This window comes from Microtus oregoni, unplaced genomic scaffold, assembly GCF_018167655.1.
Source record: "Microtus oregoni isolate MIOR12 unplaced genomic scaffold, Mior012 000017F_ref0000208, whole genome shotgun sequence".
NCBI lineage: Eukaryota > Metazoa > Chordata > Mammalia > Rodentia > Cricetidae > Microtus > Microtus oregoni.
The window spans coordinates 6,525,337-6,546,543 of record NW_024543076.1 but is presented as its reverse complement, the minus strand read 5'-3'; the positions used below and the strand labels follow the sequence as shown (position 1 = coordinate 6,546,543).

At 42.7% G+C, this 21,207-nt stretch overlaps 1 protein-coding gene and 3 non-coding genes across 6 annotated transcripts in view; all 4 read right to left on the bottom strand.

The window, feature by feature from the left end:
* Ubap2 (ubiquitin associated protein 2) overlaps positions 1-21,207 on the bottom strand; it is a 72,020-nt gene that overhangs the window by 7,369 nt on the left and 43,444 nt on the right. For all 3 annotated transcript variants that reach the window (XM_041667323.1, XM_041667324.1, XM_041667325.1), the window contains 10 exons: positions 18,912-19,015; positions 17,158-17,223; positions 15,159-15,211; positions 14,360-14,427; positions 9,897-10,086; positions 7,514-7,724; positions 5,835-6,106; positions 4,930-5,102; positions 4,003-4,216; positions 1,750-1,789 (listed from right to left, as the gene is read on the bottom strand). In XM_041667323.1, the coding sequence (XP_041523257.1) occupies positions 1,750-1,789; positions 4,003-4,216; positions 4,930-5,102; positions 5,835-6,106; positions 7,514-7,724; positions 9,897-10,086; positions 14,360-14,427; positions 15,159-15,211; positions 17,158-17,223; positions 18,912-19,015 (1,391 nt within the window). The remainder of the gene's footprint in view (positions 1-1,749; positions 1,790-4,002; positions 4,217-4,929; positions 5,103-5,834; positions 6,107-7,513; positions 7,725-9,896; positions 10,087-14,359; positions 14,428-15,158; positions 15,212-17,157; positions 17,224-18,911; positions 19,016-21,207) is intronic.
* LOC121458591 lies at positions 88-169 on the bottom strand. The gene has a single exon (XR_005975868.1). It is a non-coding gene; the product is annotated as a small nucleolar RNA SNORD121A (small nucleolar RNA).
* LOC121458589 lies at positions 9,693-9,773 on the bottom strand. Its single transcript, XR_005975866.1, has one exon. It is a non-coding gene; the product is annotated as a small nucleolar RNA SNORD121A (small nucleolar RNA).
* Positions 11,647-11,724, bottom strand: LOC121458590. The gene has a single exon (XR_005975867.1). It is a non-coding gene; the product is annotated as a small nucleolar RNA SNORD121A (small nucleolar RNA).

Sequence of the window (21,207 nt, the reverse complement as noted above, 5' to 3'; positions counted from 1 at the left end):
GCAAATCCACAGTGGGAACTTCCTCTGTGTGTCTCACAGACACAAGGTTTTATGTTTCAGGGATGAGATGGACAGAACTGATGACCTTTAGAAAAGACTCAGCTTGATTGTCATCCACACATATAATAAGTCAGATATGTGCTTGGAAACACATCATCGTCTTTTCTCTCTTGCAGAACGCCCTGGGAAGAAGCACTCCACTCTAACAAGAAGGGAGAGTTCATAGCAGGCAGGTGGAAGGTTGGCCTGCAGCTTGGGCAACCTGGCTTCTTTCTGAGATAGCCAACTATGAACTTCTAAGCACCCAAGGATGACTTTGAACTCCTGATCCTTCTGCCACCTCTTGTATGCTGGATTTACACTGTATACCAACGACCACACCCATGTAGTTTTGATTCTCATGCCTTCCTAGGGCTCCCATTATAGGCTCCTGCCAGCACACCTGGTAGGGTATGTCCTGGAGATCACACTCAGAGCCACATGCAGACTAAGCAGGCACTCTTCTGACCAACAGACAGACAGTGAGTGTGGTGACATAAATTAGACGTATGTAAGAAAACTGAGTAAGGCCATCACAGCTATTGATGTTGCTAAGTTACAATGATTCATTTGGGTAAAAATTCTATTAGTGAAGGACTGTACAGGATACATAGTATAATATTTTAATTCATATTTGTGAGAGGGACGTAATTAATGTCAATGAATACTGAAACTGTTAGGATTTAATCATTAGGTTAAGGAGTATGAGAGTGGGTTGGACAGCCACAGTTCAACCCTGTCCTGGTAAAGGAGTAGGCTTTCATTTCCACAGTTTGGTCTAGTTGAAGCCATTTTAGTCTCTGAATAGATCTGATAAAAATGCAGGAAAAATTATAAGGTTAATGCTGATTAATTCCTAAATTTAGAATAGAATCGATAACGGGGTGTGGTTTTGTTGTTTGTTTTGCAGTGGTGGTGCACACCTTTAATTCCAGCACTCGGGTGGCAGAGACAGGTGGATCTACAGAGGAGGTTCAAGGACAGCCTGGAACGAAGAGAAAGCCTGTCTTGAAAATCCAAAAAGGATTAACAGTTTGGAGTGAAATACCTTGTGTTTTGGGCAATTGAGAGGAACGTGCCAATTCTAGTTTAATGACTGGGAAAATAAAATGTCAGGGTTGAGGGGTGAGTTTGAGGTGATTCCTGGATCTCTTAGCATCTGTTTCAGAAGATTAAGACAGCCATGAAGCATCTAACCCCAGACTAAGAGGCCAAAGGTCACCTCCACAACCAAGGATGACTTTGTAGAAGGCTCAGAGAAATGTTTTCTTGAAAAAGGGGCAGGAAGAGAGAGCGAGAACAGGCTGAGAATGGAGCATCTTACAGGCTCACTAGGATTCCTAGACCCTTTACATTCATTAACTGTGAAGCCTGAGGTCACTCTGGCAGACACGGTGAATAAAACACCCTCTCCATAAAAGTAGTTTTGGGATGTGGTGTGGTAGTATACATCTTTAATCCTGCACACAGGGGTCAGAGGTAAGCAGAGCTCTTACAAGTTCGAGGGCAGAATGTAGGAATAGCAAACTCCAGGTTAGCCAGAGCTACGAGTGAGACCATCTCAAAAACAAACCAACAGTGGTTTCTAGAAAAAAGGTCAAGTACTGATTTTAGTGAATTAACCATTGATCAATTGGTGTTTTCCAAATCATGTTACCCAAAATTTCACTGTTTGGTTTCCACAAGTGATAATGAGAACATAACACTTACTGTCCACTGTGTGCTGACTTCGGCTACCACCATGTCCGTTCTACAAAGAACAGAGAGAGTTAACACATGCACATGTCCAGACAACCACCCGTGACTCGATGAGACCACGACAACCATACGTACAGGTTAACAAAAGAGCAGTTGTTTTTTCAAAGATTTTACTTTATCTTTATTTACGTGTATGTGTGTATGTCACTCGGGTAACATAAGCAGCTGGAAGACGGTCTCAGAGTAACAGGTGGGTATGATACACCTGAAGTGGGTGCAAGAGTAGGAAGGGCTCAACACTACGCAGCGTCTCCAGCCCATCTCTCACTTTTTTTTTTTAATATAAAAGGAAAATAAAATAAAAAAGGAGATACAATATCAAAAGAAGTGGGCATTTTGAAAACCAGATTCAAACTTTTGGAAAGAAATGAGGGCACAGGAGGCTAAAAGCACCACTGAAACAACTACAGCTGTTGGCCTGAACCAGAAGCCGGATCCCATCATAACTAATTCCTGACGCTTTCCATCTCATGAAAATTCTGTAATGCAAAAAAGTCTCTAAAATTTTGTTTAAAAAAAAAAAAACCCAAACCCCCTTTTTAAAAGAAGTAATAAAAAGCATCACACCTTGAGAAATATTTCTTCTCTTTCTTTTTCTTTTTTCTTGTCTTTTGAGACAGGGTTTTTCTGTATAGCTTTGGAGCCTGTCCTGGAACCAGCTCTGTAGATGAGGCACCTCAAACTCACCGAGACCTGCCTGCCTCTGCCTCCCAAATGCGGGGATTAGACATGTGTACCACCACCCGGCAAGAAATATTTCTAAGAATAGATGAGATGTGACCTAAGCCACAGCTTTTCTGAAGATGGTTAGTACAGAGTGGGTTATGGTTATTATATTATCCACAAATTGTAGAACCTAAGTCAACTTGTTTAAACACACCTAAGTAAGGCATTGTGACAGAACTGACACCTGCCTCCACAGGCTGCAGAGGAAGCCACAGGACGTGCACTCTGCAGCAAAGGCCACAAGGTTCAGATACCATCTCCAGAAAGGAGCAACTACAGGAAAAAGAAGCTGATGTGCTCTTTCTGCTGAAAAATGTCCAACTAGGCCTGGAGAGAGAGCACTACAGAAAGGGGGCTGCGCTGGCTGATCTTCCAGAGGGTCTGTATTGGATGCCCAGCCGCACTCACATGGTGGCTCACAGTCTAGGAAATGCACCACACCCAGCTCAACACACTAGGCTTCATACCACTTCACTAGAAATTCTTGTTTACAGCTGCTTCCCACCCTCACCCCTCGTTCTTCTCTGTCTACCAGCCACTGCCATGGTTTAGACTTTATCTGCCCTGTTGCTCTTCTCTCGAACTCTTAACAAAATAGTCCTTGAGATTATCTGAATGGATATGTCTGGTATTCGTGGATCAAGCTATTCTTAAGAAGCAATAGATCAGGAAACAAAAATGCCAGTGATGGAGGCTAGATACACTATCCTGTAGTTCTTGGCCAGGAAGGTCCACAAAACAATACAAGCAATTTTCTTAACTGTTGATGGATCTCATTAGTGCTGGATTCTAAAAATCCTACTGCATGGCTCCACATGTTATCATCATCATGTCTTACTTGGCAGTGAACCTTGTATGCAATAATTCACATACCAACCAGGCAAGAAGAATTCAACTGGTTAGTAATGGTATGTCTGTTATGGGGAGTAATAGATGCTTTTTTGGTTGGATTTGATGACTGTTCCACAGTAAACAGTTCACATCTGGTACTGCAGGCCTTGCCAAAAGCCAGTCTGGAAAGCACTATTATTATTTTGATACAAGGAAAGTTCTTTTACCTAAACAACTACAACAGGCAAGCAAGATGGCTCTGTGAGCAAAGGCACTAGCTGCCCAGCCTGATGCCCTTAGTTGGGTTAGCTCTTCGGGACACAAGATAAAGAGAGAACAACTCCCGCAAGTTGTTCTCTTGACTTTCACCTCTCTCTGTCTCCCACCCCCCGCCCCACAATTGTTTTCCTCCCATTTTTTGAGACACAGCGTCTCTGTTTAGTGCTGGCTATCCTACTCACTCTGTAGATCAGGCCGACCTTGAATTCAAAGATACATCTGCCTCTGCTTCCTGAATGCAGAGATAAAAGGCACGGGCCACCACTGCCTGGCTAATAAATAAATAATTTTTAGAGCATGATTTGCTAAACTGCACACTAACTTGCATGGAGGATATCCTAAGAAAAGAAACCCAGATGAATCACTTACAGCCACAGAGCCTGGAGCTGGGTCTGGTGGGCTCGCAGAGCTTTGGTATGCAATCCGTGTATGCACAGAATTTTGGTCGTAAGAGGAAGACGTAGTTACTGGGCTAGCGGAGCTCAGGGACGAGCTGCTCAGACTGGAGGAGGTAATGACTGAAGTTGTGTAGGTGGAGTTTTGTACAGCACTGGTCATTGGTAAAGAGGCATTCAAAGGGTCACTGAAAAGAGTACACGGTGTTAGACACACTGGCTCCATATCACACTGTATCTGTAGTGGCATTCACTACAGGACTGCACTAGTCTTTAATTTATCAGGCTTTCCCTCTAGATATGGAAAACCCAACTAAGAAAAATATCAAATCTATTTGCAAAATATTTCACTTAAGCAAAATGACGTGTTGGAGAGCTAGAAAAGTCAGGTCCCTGCTGGACTGCAGGGAGTGCTAAGTGCTGCCGCCATGCAAGTCCAAGGGCTCCAGGTGCATTCAATGACCCAGCATTCTGCTACTAAGACACTGGTAACACAGCAGTCACACCACAAGCAAAAGGAGAAAAGAACCTAAATGTCTACCAAACATGAATGTACCACACCTGCTCAGTAAAACACTAGGCAATACATGTTCACACACATGCAGTATGGACGACCTTTGAAAACTGTTAAGTAAAAGCTAGGAGACACGAAAGCCACATTTTACATGATTCTAGTTACAGGACACCTCTAGATCAGACGAGTTCTGACATGGCTTTGTCAAAGAGAGGGAAGGAGTGAGAGAAATGAGTACCCGCTAAAGCAGAGTCTGAGAAGCTAAACATGCTGAGCGCTGTACAACAGCATTACTAAGTTGTCTTCACCAATTTCTTAGACTCTGTTTTGTTCGACTTTGCAAAGAAAGGACTATGTTCAGTTACGACTAAAATGGGAGGTCTGTACCTTAAAGACGTTGGGTACAAGCTGATAGGACTCTGACAACTATTTTCACTGCCTGAAGCTGCTGGTCCAAACTCAGAGAGAGATGGTTCTGACCCAAATTCCAGGGCCCCAAATTGTACGTTCAATCCCGTGACATCCGTAGAACCAGGCATTTCCACTGCGGAAGCAGGAACCTACAAAAGCAATGCTCTGTCAGGATGGGAGGATGGGAGCTCCAGGACTCAAGGCTTACAACAGATTAAAGAAAATGGCTTCAGTGAGCTGCACTGGCAAAAATGGTGAGAGAAAGAAAGAAAGAAAGAGAGCCGGGCGGTGGTGGCGCACGCCTTTAATCCCAGCACTCGGGAGGCAGAGGCAGGCGGATCTCTGTGAGTTCGAGACCAGCCTGGTCTACAAGAGCTAGTTCCAGGAGAGGCTCCAAAACCACAGAGAAACCCTGTCTCGAAAAACCAAAAAAAAAAAAAAAAAAAAAAAAAAGAAAGAAAGAAAGAAACAAACAAACAGAATCTTTTAAACAGTGAGGGAAACCAAGCAAACAACTTATTGGGTTGCAGGGGATGGTTTCAGAGTTGTTGGGAGTCATGGTAGTTGGTAGCTGAGGACACGCAGCTATTTTCAGAGACGTAGGCAGTGGTGAAAACATCATCTGGTCAGGTACCCACACCTCCCAACCATGAGATACCATAAACAAAAAGTGCTTTCAATTACACCCTCGGGTCTTTACATGAACTAAGGTAAGAGGCTCTGTTTTCCAGAATGAATAATTAGCCCAGTGCCTGAAAAATGGCCCAAATCCTCCCAGCAATGATGAGTTATGATTGACGACACTGTATCCCAATGTCTAATACTCAGTTTTCCAATACCTAAGCTATTGTGAAATAGATCCTTTGGGATGGAATGCCTACCTTAGCTGGAGGTATCCGACGCTTAGGGAGTTTGATGTGTTTGGGCTGTGGTTGGTGGGCAGATACAATGTTTTCAACAGCCATGTTGGGAAGCTGCAAGAGTCTGTTGACAGTAGTAGAAGGACCATCTCCAGGTGTTGACTCTCGGTGTTTAGCCTGGGAAGGAAAGGACTCCAAACCAGGAGGGGGAACACTGACTGCCGGAGTCTGGTGTTGCTGTCGCTGGCTCAACTGGCTAAGAACTGGGGATGGCTCAGGCTGAGATTTGAAATCTAAGAGAGGCAGAAAGAGAAAATAAGCAGCAATGGGTAATTCTGCAACATGTCTCGGACACTATGCCACTACAGCTACCAGGTGATCCGAGTCGCCCAGCTGAAAAGTGGAGGGTAGGGCACAGGAGGCGAAGGACAAGCAGACTGCTGGTGACTGGACAGGGTTTGTTCTCATTCCTCATGCAGAAGACACAAAGCAGAGACGCCTGTGCGTTAGCTAACGGATTTACATGCTTGGTATTTCATCAGTTTTGTTATATTCTGTGTGTAGCCAGAGGTCACCACGAAATGTTTTCCAGAGTGGCTCTGTACTTTATTTTGAACTCACCAGAAGCTAGACAGAGAGCTTCAGGGATTAATCTGTTTGCTTCCTCAATGCTAGGATTACGAATGTACGCCACTACACCCAGCTTTGATGTGGGTATCAACAAGTCAAACACAGACGTTCTCCTTAACACAGAGGGTACTTTGCAAACTGAGCCATCTCCCTAGCCAATTTGGTACATACCTTTAAGAAACTATTTTGATTACTATATATTATGTGTGATATCACAAAACTGTAAAGTACATGTGTGAAAACAACCTTTTCCACTTGCTGTTCTCACTCTTGCTCTAGAGAAGGAGCTTTGTACCTGGGTTCTTGACTATCAAAATCAAACAAGCGTAATTATGTATCTTCATTTCATTTTCAGAGGCTGTTCCATTTTAATATGCAGAGAGCATCCCCCTTCATCTTTAGTGCACTGAACTCAGCATATAGTCACTTTTCTCATACTGCTATTATATGGTTGAGCTATATCTTTATCATGTGTGTGTCCACGAGGGCTAGAAAAGGGCACTGGATTACCTAAAACGGGAGCAAAGATGGGTGTGAGCAAGGCCACTTGGATGGTGGGATTCCAACCTAGGTCCTCTGAAAGATCAACCAGGACTCGCTAATTCACCTCTCTAGTTCCAACTGCTTGGTTTTCCCTGTTGTTATTTTGTTGTATTTTTGACAGGCTCTCATTATTTAGTCCTGGAACTCAGACCAGCTGGACTCAAACTGATAGAGACCAGTTTGCCTCCCAAGTTGGCGATCAAACTGGCCCAAAGTGGCTTTTGTGACAGGTTCCTACTCTATACTAGACTGTGCTAGCTTGGTCTCAAGTTTTTGGTGATCCTCCTCCCTCCACCTCATAAATGATGGAATTCCAGGCATAAAGCACCAAAGAACATTTGTGTTCTCTTCTAGCTAAGAATCTATTCCTGTAAATTGTACAATAAATAAATGTAGGCACTGTACATTGAGACAACTAACTTAATTTTCCAAGCAGTATGTATTCTAAGAGACTCTGAACACGTCCCTCCATACTGTTCATACACAACACGCTCTGCTGATTAACTCAGTACAGAACATGCACTTACCAAAATGATTAAGGACCGACTGTGATGCTGAGGGCTTGAGGTCCCATGAAGCAGTGGAGGCGGGGGGACTTGTGCTGTTCTGCTGTGCACCGGAAGTGGTAGTGAATGGGCTCATACTTGGTGCTTTCAGCTTCTCCAGAAGCTGGGAGTTGGTGATGTTCACCATCTTTGATGGGGCTAGCTCTCCAAACCCCGAGCCCAGGACAGACGACTGCAAAGACATGGAAAGAGGGCAAGCCCTGAGCAAACACAGTGGTCTGCAGAAATAAGAACATCGCACCTTGGATCATCTGAACAAGCAAACCTTGCTTTAGAAAACAGTACATGAAAATGTGACCATAATTTAACTATAGCTAAATAAAGGAGCATTCCTCCTGATGTGAGAGTAAGAAAACAAAACATTTACTATAATCTTGAAATAAATTTAAAATTATTTTATTTATTAGTACTGATTTATTATTTTTAATTCATGGGGCTGGGAACCAAACTTGGGTCTTCTTCAAGAGCAGTTACTGCTTTTATCTGCTGGGCCTTTTCTCCAACCCCAAAATAAACTTTTAAGAAACAACTAAATGTCAAAAATATGCCTGATAGATAAAAACACTTTTATAACCTTCAGAGAGTAAATTCTCTCTGCTGACAGTAACAGAGGTCAGTTCTGAGTGTTCCCTGCAGTGTGAAGAAGTGAATGCCAAAAGCTCACATCCTAATACCAGACACTGAAATATGCAGAAAGTTGAGTAAATGCCCTGACAGTACTGCGCTCAGGTGGGTCACGACTAAGAACACCAATCATTCTCCAGAAGAAAAACAAAACAAAATGCCCCACTCCTTTAGAGAGAGAGTGTGTCTTACAGAAGCAGAGTAAACAGTAATTTTTATTAGCAATATTCTTGGGGGGGGGGGGGCGGAGGACACGACAGGATTTCTCTGTGTAGCCCTGGCTACTACTGTGGAACTCACTCTGTAGATCTGAACTCCAACTCATGAGATCTGCCTGGCTTGGCCTCCAAAGTGCTGGGGTTAAAGGAGTACACCATCATGACTGGCTATTATCAATATTCTAAGGTTAGGAATAGCACAGTTAGAAAGTCAGGGCTCTCCACTGTGAGGCCCACAATCACAGCTCCTGCCTCTTAGTGCATTTGTGCAAATGTTATTTTGTCATTAAGGTTACACTCAAGCACCTCTGGCTCAAGTTTTCCCAAGCTCTACTGTTTTCACGGACACAGAATCCACCATCCACCCACTAGCTACTAGTACCAAATAATCTTTTTCTCTCTCTGCAGCCACTGCTTTGGTCTCTGTGACATTCAGTACAGTCTCTATTCCATCTACTTCACTAAACCAGTAAGACACAAAAAGGCATATATGAACATGCACAGGTATATAATACATGCACACAGAGTCGGTATCGTAACACCACAGATTCTGACTCATTCTGTCTTATGGTAATCTATTTTACTATTATTATTAAACTGTTATTTACTTAATTTTGGCAATTTGGTTATAAATAGGAGCAATGTTTAGAGCCATGGCTCTAATATAATGCTAAATAGCTCTCACTACAGTGTCTTGAGGTATTGATCACAGCATAAAACAAACTTGATGGTAAAGCTCCATCTGTGACCTCAGTGACCAAATAGACTCTAGCAGTCAAAATGCCCTCCCTATCAACAGCAAAGGGAAAGGCAGGAAAGCGCACGATGACTCCTCTGCATTCCAACAGACTTCAGCTGTCCTTTTGTGGCAACATTCCTACGCAGGCTGCACTACCAATCCCAGAATTCTTTCTGATGGGAAGTCATAGTCACTGTGTCTCTAATGGTGGTTAGAAAATGTATTTTCTGTCATATTACCTGGAAATTTAAGAAAGGGGAGTGTATTTTAGGGAGTAGAAGAAAATTGCACAGTAGGAACACCTAGACAGAACTAAGACATCTGCATTTTAAGCATATCAAAAACACAGAAACAGCCTTTGAAACAAAATCTAGGGGAAAATAGATCACTTGGGCTGCCAAATGGCCACACAATGAGAGTGAAAACCTCCCTACAGTGTGTCACTTGTGCACATGGGCATACCTGCAAGCACCTCCGCAATAAATAGAAAGGAATGAAAGAAAAGTAAAACAAAACAAAACATTAATAAGGATGTCTTTATCCCAGTTACCACTCACTGGCCCAGGAAACTCAGTAGCTGAGCTCCACACAGAATCATCAGATATGTGCTTGGAAATCATCACATCATCGTTTCCTGGAAGAGGACCGACTGCCAGCATTTTACTACTTAGGAAAGAACTGCAAGGTGTGAGCCATAATTCTCGATGACTGTTGCTATCAGGTGCATTCCTGAAGACCCCAATTTGAAATAAAAGTGAGTTACCAAGCTGTGAGGAGAATAGGCGTTGGCAGAAGTGGAGCTGCCAGTCCCTGGCGCCGTCTGATTACTGTGTTGAGAATTTGTGAAGACGAGTGCTTGGCCAAAGCCCTGCTGCTGGGATGTTTCAAAGGAGTTGGCTTCTGAGGCTTGAGTGGGAGGGACAGGCTTCTGGAGCAAGGCCACTAGATCAATGCTAAGCAGATGAGAGACAAACGAGCAATCAGCTGTCATGAGCAAATCACACCAGCCAGCAAATTGGAGAGCAAATCAATATAAAGAAAATTTAAGCCAGAGATTAAATAAGCAAAACCACTGGGAACTGGAGTTTCAGAGAAGCTGAGCAGTCACCCAAACAGTTATAAAGCCAGAGAGAGAACGCACCTTACAAATGGGCACTGACAGACTCCGTGAGAACATGAGGAAGCTGTGAGGTCAGATACTATTATCTGAGCTCATGCTCCCCTTTCAACTCTTTGATTTTCTGTTACGATGTACACATCAGGCTAACCTCTAACTCAAGCAACCCCCCTGCCTCTGCATACTCAGTGCTAGGATTGAAGGCATGCACCACCACTTCCGGCTTCAATTTTCTTGAAACAGAGTGAATCAATATTCTTAAAGCATCAAGACCTTAACCATGGCAGAAGTTTTTAAGTCTTAAATTTATTTTAAGTATCTATATAAAGTCTTTATTCTATCTCATAACATATTTAACCATGTATAATTCTCTAGAATAAAGAAATAACAAACTAACAAAGACTTTCAAGACAGGGTTTCTTTATGTATGTACTCTATGCTTCCTAAACTAGCTCTATTGACCAGGTCGGCATGAGATCCACCTGCAAAAGCATTGCAACACCACTTCAGCCCAACGAAGTATCTTATAATGCCCCGTTCACCCTGACCGAAAACCCACCACATATTCCAACTTGGAAGAATGGCCTCAAGAATAATAAAGTTTGGGATAGACACTGACTGCCATATGAATGACTTACCCAGTAGAGTGGGACCTGTCAGAGATTTTTCCAGGATGGTGCTCCATGGGTCCTTGCACAGGTTTGCCCCAGCAGCTCTTTAACTAAACTCACCATACCAGTGAGGTGAGACAGGTTTTGGGTAAACTATTCAGGCTTTCTTCCTCATACAGACTCACCTCCCAGCCCAAGTTCTTTTTCTTATACACAACAATTTTCACTCTCCAGACACCAATTTCAATTTTGAGGCTAAAAACCTAAAGTTAGTGTTTACTCTAAAAACCTAAGTTAGTGTTCTAATAAATGATACTCTAATTCCAATGATACAAATCACTGTATTACATATTTGATAATAAAACTTGCAACACTACCAGATCAAAGCAAGTTCTATTTCAAATGTTTAGTAAGACTCAAGTGAGAAATGGTACTGTAGGGGAAACCAAGAGCCGGGCGTGCTACTGCACACCTTTTATCTCAGCACTCAGGAGGCAGCGGCAGGCAGTTCTGCATAGTACTTTCATGACAGCCACAGCTATGAAGAGACTCAAAAATCAATAAAGAACTTTGTAAAAGTCCAGGGTTTTGACCAGTGAGATGGTTTGGAGGGTAAAGACACCTGCCACCAAAACCTGAGAACCTGAGTTCCACCACAGGGACCCACAGGATTAAAGGAGAAACCAATTATCATAAACTGTACTCTGACCTCCACTCATGTGGTAGCATAAAATGCACATACACACAATAAACAAGGATGCCTTCATCCCAGTTACCGCTCACTGGCCCAGGAAACTCAGTAGCTGAGCTCCACACAGAATCAGATATGTGCTTGGAAATCATCACATCATCGTTTCCTGGAAGAGGACCGACTGCCAGCATTTTACTACTTAGGAAAGAACTGCAAGGTGTGAGCCAGAAATTCTTGATGACTGTTGCTATCAGGTGCATTCCTGAAGACCCCATGCTTAATGAAGTTACCAATGCCTTCTTTAATCCTAGCAATTGGGAGGCTGATAGAGGCAAGTCTCTGAGTTCAAGACCAGTCTCGTCTACATAGGTTCCAAGATAGCCAGGGTTTCATGGTGAGACACACACACAAAAGCACATCATACTGAAACGAAAGTGGCCAAACTCTAAGGATAACAGTCCCTGGTAGCAGTGAAGTTTGCAGTCCCTGGTCCCATCTCATTAGTTGTGCTGAATTTGTGCAGACAAGGGCTTGTCCAAAACAGCAAGTTTGTTTGCTTGTTTGTTTTTTAAAGCATTTTGGTTGGGTTTCTGTTTCTTTGGTTGGTTTTATGAGACAGGGTTTTCTCTGGTTTTGCCTCCTGAGTTCTGGGTGTGTGCCACCACTGCCTGAGTAATGTTCTGTGTTTTTAAAAATAGGACTCAGGTAGTCAAGATTGGGCTCAAATTTGCTTTGTATGTGAGCCTTGCTTTGAATTCCTGATCCTCCTGTCTCTCCCTCCTGAATGCTAAGATTAAAGGCATTCAACATCATGCCTTTTCTTCATACTTATTTATTTTACAGCTGAGTGTTTCACTTGCATGTATATCTGTGTATGGCTGGTGCCAGTGGAGATCAAAAGAGATCCCTTGGAACTGGAGTGAGGGACAGCTATGAGCAGTCATGGTAGTGCTGGAATCTAACTTGGGTTTTACAAAAGAACAAGTGCTCTTAACCACTGATTCGCCTCTCCAGCTCTCTTAATTATCTTTTTAAGAAATTGAAGTACCATTAGTAAGTTAGTCATTTTTCATTTATTCATAAATGCAATGGAGGTCTATGTACCTTTCTCTCCTAACTGTCCTAATGTGTCTTAACTGTCTCAGTTAGCTTGGTTTTGAGAAGCTAGACTTGCCTAGTTTTTAAAGATATATACACATATCTAGGCTTTGATCCTTCTAGCGCTTAAATTTTTTTAATTTTAAAATTAACTACTTGGGGGCTGGAGAGATGGCTCAGAGGTTAAGAGCACTGACTACTCTTCCAGAGGTCCTGAGTTCAATTCCCAGCAACCACATGGTGGCTTACAGCCATCTATAATGAGACCTAGCGCCCCCTTCTGGCTTGCAGGCACAGAGAACAGCTGTAGGAGTCAGTCACATAGACCCTAAAGCACATCTTCAAATGTGTTTAGAATTACTGAAGAGTATGATTCTCTAAGATTTCTGGTGAAACCTAGAATGAAGCCAATGGGAGTTTGAGGCAGTAGGACTGCTAAGAGATCAGCCTAGACTACATAGCAAAATTATAAAAGGGAAATAAAAGTAATTCAGCTATGTACACATTCATTTGAGCAGTCTCACTATATAGCACAAATTATCTTTAAACCCATGACACTTGTGCCTCAGCCTTTGGAATGTTGGGATCATAAAGCAGCACTAACTACCAAGCCTGACTTTCCAATACAGGCTTAAGATTATTATCCTCAGGGCTGCACAATAGTTCAGTCAAGACATTCCTAGCAAACACACTGGAGAGGACAAAACAAGTGGACTAACCTCCTTAACAGTTCCCAAACACTGAGAAACTTATTTCCCCAGCCAATTCCCCAAAAAAGTGAACCAGGGACTAGCAAGATGGTCCAACGGGTAAAGATGAGTGCTGCCAAGCCAGAAAACCTGAGTTTGATCTCTGCAATACTCATGATAGACAAAATTAAATAAACACGTTTTCCTCTGACCTCCAAATTCTTCCACAAAAGTACTATGGCCCCGGGTGGTGGTGGTGGCGCACACCTTCAAATCCCAGCACTCAGGAGGCAGAGGCAGGTGAGTTCAAGGCCAGCCTGGTCTACAAGAGCTAGTTCCAGGACAGGCTCCAAAGCCCAGAGAAACCCTGTCTCGAAAAACAACATCAACAAAAGTGCTATGGCGCATGGGCACCACTGCACATGCAGGCACACACAAAAACAAACATCAAAGGATTTTTTTTCCAGGGTGGACAGCCTTCTAAAGGACAACACAAAGTGTCTGTCCTCTAGCCTCCACACACCCGCATCATCACACAAACGAAAAAAATGCCCTTTTTTTTCTAGAATTTAGACCACTGCAACTAATGTACCCAATTAAATGACAAGTTTAAATTAGGATTGAGACCAACTAAACAAATGCATGAAGAAAACAAAGGATATATAGTAAATTAATTTTTAAATAAATAGTTTTAGCCAGGAATAGTGATATACACCCAGAACTCCAGAGGTAAGATCTCTAACTTCTAGTCTAGCGTGGACTATAACTAGGTTTAGTATAATCTCTAGACATCTGCTAACAAATCCCGAGAAAAACACCCATTCAATCACCCTTGGACACAACCAATAAGATGCGAATGAAGCTATGGACGCTGCAAGAAGGGGAAATAAAAGCTAAATAGAGGAATAAAAGAGAAAAAAAAGATAAGAGTAAGAATTGGAAACAGTTGACCTAAAATAAATTTTCAATTATGTTTTTGAGGGGAAAAAAAAAGATAAAAAAAACCAGCAAACCCTTTACCTTTGCCCAGGAGTGATGTGGTTCTCTGCTGGAACAGACGAAGCAGTGAAGACTTTGGTTTCAGAAAGCTGTGTAGGAAGTTCAGGAGAAAAATGCTTTTATTTTTTGTGCAACACAAAAGCCTCTTCAGGCAGCAGTGTTCTCACCCTCACCAAGAGGGTGTCGAAAGGAAACGAAACGTACAAAAACCATCAAATAAGCCTCCCAGGCAAGGTGACTACGGCTTTAGTGCACCTGCAGGAACAGCACAGAAAGGAAGCCAGGCTCCTGTGACAGCGCAGAGCAACAAAAAGTGGGGAAAAACAGGACTTGGAAAAGGCTGATTATTTATTTCTCTAAAGACAGATGTCTTTTAGACTTCATCAGTAATCTTTATTTCAAGATTTATTTCATTTATTATCTTTAGATTCATTTATTTTATGTGAAGGTTTGCCTGCACAAGTGTGCCTGATGCATCAATTCCCAAGTTTGCCCTTGACCTAACACACTTGAATGTTCAGTTCTTCCACCACTAAACAATTCGAAGAAACAAGCTGGGTGGTGGTGCACGCCTTTGGAGGTGAGGCAGAGGCAGGAGGATCTCCATTAGTTCAACCTGGTCTAGAGTTCCAGCACATTCAGGGCCACATATAATTGTCTAAACAAACAAAAAAACCTTAAAATACCAGTTTCTTTATAAGACCCGTGTGCCGAGGAACAGAAGCCAGGGAGAGGAAGAGAAGCAGGAAGAAAAGGAGCAACGGTATCATCTGAGTGACACAGAGAGGAAAACAAGGTCTGAATGGCACCAGACACTTACATCTTCAGCCCAGTCTTCTGGTGGCCAGTCTTCCATAGAATTTTTCCAGGCACCTGACAGGGAACAAAAAAGGATCCAGCACAGTCAACCAATGATTCTGTGTACCATGCAAGAAAAACAATTCATCTCATTAGTAATCTACTTAGCAATCCAAGAAACATGATTCTTTAAATCTACTCTTAATAAAAATAAAAAAATTATTCTATGTAAAATATCCAAAACTCTATGTTTAAATCAAATTAATGTCTCACCCTGGTATATATATAGTTACAGCATAGCTAGAACTACAGAGTAAAACTGTCTCAAACAAACAATATAAAATAAACAAATAAAATGGAACACCAGAGCAGACTACAGCTTAATAATAGAGTGTTTGCCTAGCATGCCTAAGGTTCAATATCTGGTTCTGAAAAAAATAAATAATAATAAAAAGGCACTGGAGAATTCACCCAGTCAGGGAACTGCTCACTGTGGAAGTATGAGGGCTTGAAGTCAATTCTCAGAACCCATGATTTAACAAAGAACTCAACGGCTAGAGGGACAGGTAAGAGTACTTGGCTTTGTAAGCATGGAGAAAGGAGCTTGAATTTCCAGTAACTCGTGTAAACGCTGAGCAGGGCCAACCCCAGTGTTGGGGAATGGAGCTCAGCCAGCATGCCTACACCGGTGTGCTTCTAGTTCAGTAAGAACACCGTCTCAAGGCAATACGGTGGAAGGCAACAGAGGAAGACACCCGATGTCCACCAAACTCTGGGTGCTTACTTTGTATATTTCCCTGTACATATTACATAAACAAATAAGCTGGGCATGACTGGACGTGTTTGATCCTTGGGAGGGATGACGAGAAGATACCAGATGCACAATGGGAGGCCAGATCAGCCTACTGAAGGCTCCAAACACTAAGTGAGAGACTCAGTCTCAAAATACAAATGGTGTGGCTCCTAAGATGACACCTGAATTTGACCTCAGCCTCCTTGTGCTTGTGTATACACACATGTATCCACCTGAGCATATAACTACGTTTTTAAAACAAAATAAGAAATTTAAAGGAACACTGTTTTAATGCAAATCTGCACCAGGCCCTATATCAAGTAGATTACTGATTATCAGATTTAGAGAGCAAGGTTAAAATACATTAGCTATATTACACCATTTGTATGTCATCACTGTAATTGTCATCCTGTTCTAAGTACAGAGGAACAAAAAATAATTTAAAAATTAATTAACCCAGAGGAGGCCATGTATAAACAGGTTAGAAACTGAGTCTGTTTCTAAGCAGGAAGACATCAATGTGCAGTAACTGTAGATGGGATCAGTGTAGTACCATGGACTGCTGTGTTAGCAAATACATGAGAACCCCGGGGCGGTGAACCCCGGGGCGGTGAACCCCGGGGCGGTGATGGTGCACACCTTTAATCCCAGCACTCTGAAGGCAGAGGCAGGCGGATCTCTTTGAGTTCGAGGTCAGCCTGCTCAAAAGTGTGAGTTCCAGGACAGCCAGGGCTGTTTTACAGAGATATCCTGTCTTGAAAAACACAAAGAAATGCATGGGAAAGCCAGCGGCAATATAAAAATGACACTCACTGGCTATGGAACACCCCATGTAGACCAGGTTGGCTTTGAACTCAAAGATCTCCCTCTTCCTCTGGAGTGCTACACGACATTCAGTCTGAAATCCATTACTTTGTATAGGAACCAAATACCTTTACATTTTCAAAAATTTATTAGTTTTATTTATTTTGTGGTGGGAGTATCACAGTATGATATGTCATATGATATGATATGTCAGTGGACAACGTGTAAGGGTCTGTAAGTTCCCAGGATTAGACACATCAGGACTGGGGACACGTGCCTTCACCACGATCTGAGTGGCTAGAACGCTGTACAGGCTGCACTCCTGCACCTCATCCACTTCTATGCAGTGCTGGGGACAAACCCGGACGTTCAAACCAATGAATGACACACTTGGCTCTGTATGATTCTTAAATATTCACCATACCTTTGAGTCCATAAGGACTTTTATTTGGCAGCTCCTGAGATATATTGTGAGGCTTTGTTATCCCTTCTGTGGGTCAAGTAAAAAGAAAGCTTTAAGTATATGAAAACAAGAGAAATGTGAGTTTTATGATTTTTGTTCGCAGCGTGCTGCTCACGCCGTGGGTTCTGGCGCCCAGTCCTGAGCAGTGGGGGCTGGGCAGCGGGTCCCGAGAGCCGCCACCCCTGGGGCTCACTGAGACCAGCCCGCCGGGATGGGCAGACATATCATATAGAATATAATTGGATATTTATTACTTAGGAGAGAGTGTGGGGGAAGGAGAAGAAAGGAAAGAGACAGAGAAGGGGGGGCACAGTGAGAATCAAGATGGCGAGGGGGGGGCAGGGGCCACCAGGAGTGGGCGTGGCTTGTCTCTTAAAGAGATGAAAACCATAACAGTGAGCACATGGGAAAAGTTAATGTGGTACAGCAGCTCCTCCTCATGGAGAGACCAAGGCCCAAAAATATTAAATGGAAAATTCTAGAAACAAAATATCAACTCCATTCATGTAGCGCTTAAAGGGGCCAGAAAGATGGTAAACAGGTTTGCTGTTAAGCCTGATATCAGAGCCCATTTCTGGAACCCACTGGTGGAAAGTCTCCTGACCTCCTCATACAGTAAATTTCCCACTAGGCTGCATCGTCAAGCTGTCCACATATGCTTCTGCTAGCTCCATGTTGCCCATTACTGTGGTTTGAGATTAAGTTCTTAGCTGTTTCATCATAATTTGGATTACTGTAAATACTTTTCCATCATGCTTTCCAAATGAAGGCAAAAGCCTCCTAAGGTGTGGGATAGAATATACACTGAAGCTACCCACCCATCAATACCTATCACCCTGAGGAAACGAGGCTGCATCAACAATGAGAATGCCAACCCCACAACACTGAGCATATTCCCCTTTTGGTAGAAAGGGTGCTTTATATTCTCCACAATCAAATCTTTCAAATATATTATGTATATTTTACTTCTTCAATGTTAGGGATATGGCCAGGGCCCTGCACATGGAAAGAATATGCTCAACCACTGAGCTACATCCCCAGCCAAAAAGATGCTACAGTTTTTAAAATATAATCCATTTTCACTCTCTTTATAATTGTTTAGTGCTACTAGAAAAATACCATCTTAATTTTAACTATGGCTACAATTATGCATGCATTTGTTAAAATTCACTTGCTCTGCCCCTTAAAATGTTTCAAATTTTGCTCTATGTAAATTAGATCTCAATGAGTCAGCAAGATAGTTCAGCAGGTACAGATTTTTTCTATCAAGCTGTATAAACCTTAGTTCAGTCACCAGGTTCCAATGGCAGAAGCAAACAGACTCCATAAGAATACAGATACATGGGGCTGGAGAGATGGCTCAGTGGTTAAGAGCATTGCCTGCCCTTCCAAAGGTCCTGAGTTCAATTCCCAGCAACCACATGGTGGCTCACAACCATCTGTAAAGAGGTCTGGTGCCCTCTTCCGGCCTGCAGACATTCACACAGACAGAATATTGTATACATAATAAATAAATAAATATTTAAAAAAAAAAGAATACAGATACATGCAAAAAAAAAAGTGTAATAAGATAATACCTTAAAAGCTGGGAATGATAAACCTAAAGCTAAAGGAGCTGAGGCAGGAGAATCTCCATGAACTCCAGGCCAGCCTGCACTACATTCATACTTAAGACCCTCCAAATAAAAAATAGCGTATAAATAAAAAATACTTACCAGAGCTCTCATTTTTACTATTCTGAGCAGCTTCCCAAACTCCCGACTTTGTCCCACAGCCGTTTGTGGATGCAGAATCTGAATAGTCTGCAGGGTTGAATGTCCTAGGGTTATGAGAGCAAGCATCAAAAATCACAAAATAAACTTCGTGCACAAAATTTTCTGTACAAAAAAATCCCAAATTTGGCCAGGTGTAGTGACACACACACACAAGTCTTGGCAACAAGTCTTTAACCAATAGGCCCAATGACGCAAATATTTTAGTGTTTAGAAACAGGGTCTCACTATGTACTGCTGGCAAGTCTCAAACTCGGATAAATGTCTGCCTCTACTTCCCAAATGCTAGGATTAAAGACATGAGCCTTCAACCAATTTTTATCTTTTTTTTGGATTTTTCAAGACAGGGTTTCTCCGTAGCTTTTGGTTCCTGTCCTGGAACTAGCTCTTGTAGACCAGGCTGGCCTCAAACGCCTGCCTCTGCCTCCCGACTGCTGGGATTAAAGGCGTGCGCCACCAACGCCCGGCCAATTTTTATCATTTTTGAAGATAGAATCTGGCTCATGTTTCTCAACCTGCCTATAAACTCGCTAAGTGGTTGAAGACAACAACCTTGAACTTCTGATACTGCAACACAACTGATACCATGAAGAAAGTATCATTTCCGGGCTTTGGAACCCAGCACACACGCAGCAACACCTTCCAAAATGAGAATCTAACTGACTTGGCTGCCCTGGAACTACTCACTCGGTAGATGAGGCTGGTCTCGAACCCACAGGCCTAACTCTGCCTCCTAAGTGCTGGGATTAAAGGCATGTGCCACCAATGCCCATCATGGCTAACTACTCTTGCTAACTGATATATGTCAACCCAGAATGTGATTTTTGTGTTTAAAAGCTCATCCTGAGAAAGGCTCAGGGCTACAATGTGTCTCAAACACATAGAGTAGCTGCTGGCTAGCAAATTAATAAAGACTTGCTAGGCACCTCCTCCTCACAATATCCTGGAATTACAAGTTTGTACCAGCATATCCAATTTTATGGTGTGCCAGCGACTGAACCCAGAGCCCTCTTTGCCTATACAGGGGAGGCACTCTATCAACTACATCTCCAGTCAAGCTTGCCATCTTTTACAAAAGAAAGGCTACTCAGGGTCATGTATCTACTCTTGTACAAATGGCCCTCAAGCTTCTACAATTTGGTTTTGGCATCCTTAGTAGTTATGAAACCTGGACGTTTTTGCAGCCAAGAAAGACAACAAGTAAAAATTACCAGTGAAGGAGCTTGCATGATGGCTCAGTGGTTAAGAGCACTAGCTGCTCTTGCAGGAAGTGACAGCAGAGTCAATGCCCAAGCACCCACATGACAGCTAAAAATGGCATGAAAACTCCAGTACCTAGGAAACTTATTCGGGTCTCAGATACCTTCATGCACACAGTACACTCAAGGCTCACAAATAAAATATCTTTTTACAAAAAAACTTCCAATGAGCTACTGAAGAGATGGCCCAGGGGTTAAGAGCATTGGCTGATATTCTCAGAGGTCGAGTTCAGTTCCTAACAACCACCTATAATGAGGTCTGGTGCCCTCTTCTGGTGAGCAGACATACAGGTAAGCAGAATACAGTGTTCATTAATCTTCAAAAACAATCTTTAAATTAAACAAAAAACTTCCAATGAGAAGTAGCATATCCAGAGTCGTACTCTAAGCTTGGCAGGTCTATTTGGTGGAAATCAGTTTTTGGAATAAGGTCTTTCACTGTCACTCTGGCTGTCCCAGAACTTGCTATGTGGACTAAACTGACTTCTTACAGAAATAGATCTGCCTGCCTCTGTCTTGGTGTGCTGGGGATTAAGACAGAGTCATTTTTATTTTATGTGTATGAATGTTTGACCTGTATGTACATATGTATCATATGCATGTCCCTGCTGATTAGAGGCCAGAAGAGAGCATGAGATCCCCAAAATGGAATTGCAAATGGTTATGAGCCACAATGTGGTGCCCGCGTGCTAGAATCAAACCCAGGTCCTCTCCAAGAGCAGCAAGTACTCTCAACCAAAGAACCATTTCTCCGATGGCCTAACCTAGCCTTTGAATGGTCAGCACTTCCCTGTGTTTTCTTTAAAATCCAAGAGTGACAAATGAAATCCAACACGGACACAGATGACTCTTCAAAGCTATCCTCTGACCCCATATGGATGCTATGCATATGTTCACAAATACATAATAAATAGCCGGGCGATGGTGGCGCACGCCTTTAATCCCAGCACTCGGGAGGCAGAGGCAGGCGTTTGAGGCCA